This window comes from Aptenodytes forsteri, unplaced genomic scaffold (assembly GCF_000699145.1).
Source record: "Aptenodytes forsteri isolate BGI_AS27 unplaced genomic scaffold, ASM69914v1 Scaffold471, whole genome shotgun sequence".
In the NCBI taxonomy this organism is placed as follows: domain Eukaryota; kingdom Metazoa; phylum Chordata; class Aves; order Sphenisciformes; family Spheniscidae; genus Aptenodytes; species Aptenodytes forsteri.
The window spans coordinates 1,207,067-1,212,829 of NW_008795862.1; the positions used below are offsets into that span (position 1 = coordinate 1,207,067).

Genomic DNA, 5,763 nt, shown 5'->3' on the forward strand with positions numbered 1-5,763 from the left:
CCGGCTGTGGGCTCTGGAGAGGGGCTGCGAGGGTGGTGGTGGGGGTTGCCTGGAGCATCCCCTGCCCGGGAGCAGCACGGGACCAGGAGGGACCAGGAGGGATGTCGTCATGGGGCCAGGAGGGACATGGTTGCAGGACCAGGAGGGATGTTGCTGCACAGAGCCAGGAGGGGTCAGGAGAGACCAGGAGGGACACCACTGTGGGACCAGGAGGGACCAGGAGGGATATTATTGCATGGGACCAGGAGGGACCAGAGGGGACTAGGAGGGACCATCATCGGCAGGCCAGGAGGACCAGGGCTGCATCATTGCTCAGGAGAGACATTGTCACGTGGGACCAGGAGGGACGTCGCTGGAGAACCAGGAGGGACATCATCACAGGGCCAGGAGGGACCAAGAGGGACGTGGTTGCAGGACCAGGAGGGATGTTGTTGTATGGGACAGGAGGGACCAGGAGGGACCGTCGTCAGGGGGCTGGAAGGACCAGGGGGGCATCATTGCTCAGGACCAAGAGGGACATCACTGGAGAACCAGGAGGGACGTCATCGCAGGGCCAGGAGGGACCAGGAGAAGCTGGAGGGCCCATTAGGGACAAGGCTTCAGGACCAGATGGGATGCTGTCGCATGGGGCCCGGAGAGACATCATCAGAGCACCAGAAGACACCAGGAGGGCCATTGCCAGAGAACTGGGTGAGACCAGGAGAGACACTGTCACCAGGCGGGAGCACCCGAGGACACCGCAGCCATGGGGAAGCGGCGGCGCAGGTGATGGGAACGGCCGTGGCCGGGCGGCCGGGAGAGACGTGCTCGCCCGCACTTTGCTGCGTGACGATGATTAAGTTGCTTCCCTTCGTTATGGTCCCTCAGGGAGGTGTTAAACAGCTGCTAATAAAGACGGATGTTTCTGAAGTGGCATCTCCGGAGCCTTTACATCCATTGAATTTCAGGAAAAGCCACCGAGGTGCCCAGAGCCACCGGCCAGAGCAGCAGCATCGTTGTGCCGACAGCACTGCGCCGACGGTTGTGCCTTTGGGGCAAGACCTCCATTGCAGGGGCAGCGGGGGGGATGCTGGGGAAGGTTTTTGGGGGGCTCGGATGATGCCGAGGGCTGGCCATGAGCCCGGAGATGCCCTGGGGAGGAGAAGGGGGACCCGAAGGGCTGCGGGGTGGGAAAAGCAACGGGAAGAGAAGGAGAAACCCGGCAGCAACTGCCCATTAAAATTCATGAAACCTGTTCAAAAGCAGAAAGCAGCGCGAGCTCCTGGCTGCTGCTGACAAAGCCGGCAAAGGAGGTGTTGGTGACAGCTCCGTACATCTGCAAATTTGGGGGTTAAATCCCCATTCTCAAGCCGGGCTCCGTCTGGGTGACACGGGTAACGAAGGAGGCTTCGTTAGTGCCCACCCGCTGCCAGGCCGAGGTGATGGATGGAGGGACCAAACCTCCACCTCCAGGCACATCCCCGGACCACGGTCGCCCCTTCCCCTCGCAGGGGACCCCCGACCCCCCTCCGCTCCCTGGATGGCGATTTACATCTTAGAGCTCATTTATTTTCCCTTTTCCCATATATTTTTAGCCCCCCCCCACGCACACAACCCCCCTCCCAGCTGCCTGCGAACAGGTTTAACAAGCCACAGCGCATTTCCCTCACCATAATTAGCAACGTTTCTGCAGGCAAATGGCAGTCGGGAGTGGAAGTGGCATTTCCTTAATTAAAACAATTAATTAGGGTGGGTGAGAGGGTCGGGAGTGGGTGGCATTTCCTTAATTAAAACAATTAATTAGGGTGGGTGAGAGGGAAGATAAAACATCTTCCCTATAGAAATGGCTCTTGGAGTAGCCGGTCCCCCACGGTGATGCCAGGGCTGCGGCTTCCCCTGGGTGACGATGTCACACGTGTCCCTTTGGGTGCCCACCCTAGGGTGCTGCCCCGACCGCTGAGCGCCCCAGGGTGCCCCTTGGACCCTGATCTCAGCTCCTTGACCTGCAAGGACCAGCTGCTTGTCTCAAAATGTCACCGGCCCCATGCTGGCTGGGCCCCAGCCGGAGCATCCCGGCGATGCCGGCAGCGTGCCGGCCCCAGTTCCTCACCGGGGTATAAATATCCGTGTGTTACTTAGCGACTAATTGCACGGAGCGCAACAGCGGGGGGTGCCAGCCCCTAATGAGGATCTGGAATCGCAAGCTGCTAATTACCCCTGTGCTGAGCTGCTGCTTCGTTATTGCTGGGGTCTGACCGTCCAGCCCGGCCGCGCGGATCCCACCTGCATCCCTTAACGACATCCCCTGGCACTGCCGGCCCGAGACCCCTGTCCACGGGTTTAGGGGGTGGATGGAGGCCAAATCCAAGGGTCTTCCCATACGGATGCCCTCTCGGAGGGCAGTCGCCTTCCGGCACCCGCATCCCAGGATGCTCCTGGCTCCGCCGTGGACCTGGTTGCATCCCTTTGGGTGAACGGCCACAGCCAGGCTGGTGTTTAAGGACCAAAGGGTGCCTGTTTGGCAGCTCCCAGGGACGGGCTCCACCCCCACGTGGCCTTGGCCTTGGTGAGTGCAGCGGAGGCGGCTCCACGGCCGGGGAGGTGTGGGGCAGTGTGTTGGCACCCCAGGAGCTTGTCCGTGTGTCTGGCTGCGGGACCCACGGCCAGGGAGGCTGCGCTGCTCTCGCTGCTGCTCACCGTGGGGTGCTGGGGAGCACGTGGGGTGTGGGTGCGGGGCGGGGGGTGGTGAGAGTGCGTGGGTGTGAGGGTGCATGGGTGCGTGTATGCATGAGTACGTGCATGCAGAGGTGGGTGGGTGCACGGGTACGTGCGTGCACGGGTGCGTGCAAAGGTGAGTGCATGCATGGGTGCCTGCAGAGGTGGGTGTGTGCATGCATGGGCGCGTGCAAAGATGGGTGCTTGCAGAGGTGGGTGTATGCACGGGTGTGTGCATGCATGGGCGCATGCAAAGATGGGTGCGTGCAGAGGTGGGTGGGTGCACGGGTACATGGGCGTGCGGGTGCGTGCGAAGGTGAGTGCATGCATGGGTGCCTGCAGAGGTGGGTGGGTGCATGGGTGCGTGCATGCACGGGTGTGCAGGGGTGTCTGCGTGCACACGGGCGTGTGCACATGCAAACCCAATGGGGGGGTGTTTTAAATCAAGGCTCTTCCACGTGCTGGAGGAGCAGCCCCAGCCAGGCCGAGGGAACCCCTCACGACACCAACCCTTCCCCGGCGGCGCTTTTCCCTCTTGCTGAACTCATCCAGGTGCATGGGTGCGTGCATGCACGGGTGTGCAGGGGTGTCTGCGTGCACACGGGCGTGTGCACATGCAAACCCAATGGGGGGGTGTTTTAAATCAAGGCTCTTCCACGTGCTGGAGGAGCAGCCCCAGCCAGGCCGAGGGAACCCCTCACGACACCAACCCTTCCCCGGCGGCGCTTTTCCCTCTTGCTGAACTCATCCATCCCCTGTTTTGAACCGGGGCCTTTTACTTAATCCCAGAAGCGCCAACACTCATTGATTGCCGCTGGCTCCCCAAAGGACGAGGCTCCGGCGCTCCCCGGCACAGGCAGCCCCGCTCACGGCACCGGATTAACCTCCGGCTGAACCGTGTTCCCAGCACCGGGGACACCTTTCCCTGGAGCAAGATGTGCAGAATTCAGGGTGCCAAGCCCCGGGTGCACCCCAAACCCAGAAGCATCCCTCTGGGCTCAGCATCTCCCGGGGGGGGGACTTTTATTTCTAGGCTCTGGGCACGGCGTGGATGGTGGAAAACAGGTCCCGGGTAAATATCTCCCGGCGGGTGCGTGGGGGGATGCTGCCTTCACAGGATTTACAGCTTCAAAGCCTCGGCCTCAAAGCCTGCAAATATCTTTTCATCATTTCAGCCATGGTCTAATTCCCCGGCTGGCCGCCGGCGCTGGCCGGCTCTCCCAGGTACAGTCTCCCCTTAATAGCTGGGATTTATTATTTAAATGTCTTTTTTAAGCTCCTGTTTCCTGTTCGGGCTCCGAGGATGCCCGTGGGGTGCGTGGGGTCTGCACCCCAAAACCTGGGCACCCCGAGCCGCTGGCGCTCAGCGTTCACGCTCTCAGTTATTAATTAAAGGCAAGGTATCATTCCCTGCTTCATCTTGGGCGTAATTAGATCGCGGGGATGCCGGGAAGTGGCACTGGTTAACGCTCGCCGGAGGGGGATGAAGGGAACCGGAGTCATCCCAGCCCAGCCGGCACATCCCGGCGCTGCCCGTCCTCCCGCAGATGCTCCCCGGCCCCCTGCAAAATTCGGGGGGTTTCTGCTCCACCAAGGGACCGGCTCATGCCGGGGGGCCGGTGATCGGGGGTACCGGCTGGCATGCCTTAGCACAGAGCCTCCGTGCCGGTGATTTACAGCCGGCACCAACCCTGCCAGCCCCGGGGCCGCATGCCGTGATGGATGCAGGGAGCAGCCCCAGCCACCGGTGCCCGTTAATTATTCGCTTTGGATTGATGAGAAATTGCAACTCCCGCTAACGATGGCAGCCGGCTCACCTCGATTTAGCGGCAGCCAAGGGAGACGGCGGCGATGCCGGGGTCAGTGCCGGCTGTGCCATTTCCCCAGCTTTTCGGAGGGGCTGCCTTTCCCCGCAGCCGGCTCAGCCGGGAGGATAATTTATGGTTTCGTATCAGCGCTGCTGATCTTGGAGCTTTTCCAGCCTCCTCCTCCCTCTCCCCGCACCGCTTTTCCTCGAAAGCCGACTTCCCAGGATGGGATCCAGCTCCTCGCCGGGCCGTCGTGGTCCCCAGCATCCCTGGCCGTGCCGCCTCTTGGGGACCTGGATCCCGCTTGAGATGAACTCACGCGTGTGCTGAGCTGTGACAGGGCTCAGCAGGTCTCTGGCACTGGCTGAGCCAGTTCCTGATCCCGTTTAAGGATGCTCCGGTGCTCCAGCCACGTGGACAGTGCAGGATAGCACCATCCCCGCGGCGTGGGAGCCCTCTCCCAGCCCCCCGGACCCCACCGGGGACATGCACCCACCTGGGAGCCCCGTGGGAGCGTTGGCACCCCAGCACCCATTTGCAGAGCGTGATTTTAAGGTGCCAAATTGCCTTTTAGTGATCAAATTGCTCTGTGCAATGGGGTGTGGGGTCTGGCAGGGGATCTGGCAGGGGAAGGCCAGCAACAGGCGGTGGTGTACCTGCAGCCAGGGAAACGGCCCCGGTGTCACCAGAAGGCTCCAGTTTTGGGGAGATTTTGGTGGATTTTGGTGTTTTCTCGGTGGTTGTCTCCTCAGGGAGCTCTTTGCAGCTGGAGGAAAGGAGAGGCAGAGACAGGAGCAGGCGGCTAAAACAGGCAGAGCCCTGGGGACGCAGCGCTGCGGAGGCCGTGGTCATGGGCACCAGGGGGGTGACGCTGCCGGAGAGCCCCCCGTGCCCGCCACGGCACTGGCAGGGTTAAGGCGAGCGGCTGCAGGCAGAGCCCTGCCAGGGGGATTAGCCATGTCCCTCTGGTGCAGGCAATTCCCTGCCTTGTCCATCGATCCCTGCGAGGTGTTAAGAGAGGCTGGAGCATCGATCGGAGCAGAGCCCTGGGCGGCAGTGAGGCCAAAGGCTTCCCCAGGCAGGGGGATGCAGGATCCGGCCTCGGGGGCTGGAAGCCAAAGCGGGGAGCGTTCCCAGCGCCACGCACCCGCAGAGGTGCTGGACTCCCCCCCCCCCCCCCCGTCCCGGGCGCTCGCGGTGACAGACGGGGACGTTAAACAAGCAACGGGCTGATGCAACCGGCCCCGCTGCTCCCTGCTCC

At 62.2% G+C, this 5,763-nt stretch overlaps 1 protein-coding gene across 1 annotated transcript in view; it reads left to right on the top strand.

Moving 5' to 3' along the window:
- Positions 1 to 2,986: 2,986 nt before the first annotated feature.
- The window catches only part of SEMA6B (semaphorin 6B), a gene marked incomplete at its 3' end in the record, with an annotated part of 60,514 nt that continues 57,737 nt past the window's right edge, over positions 2,987 to 5,763 (top strand). The window contains exon 1 of the mRNA XM_019473325.1: positions 2,987 to 3,010. Within this exon, the coding sequence (XP_019328870.1) occupies positions 2,987 to 3,010 (24 nt within the window). The remainder of the gene's footprint in view (positions 3,011 to 5,763) is intronic.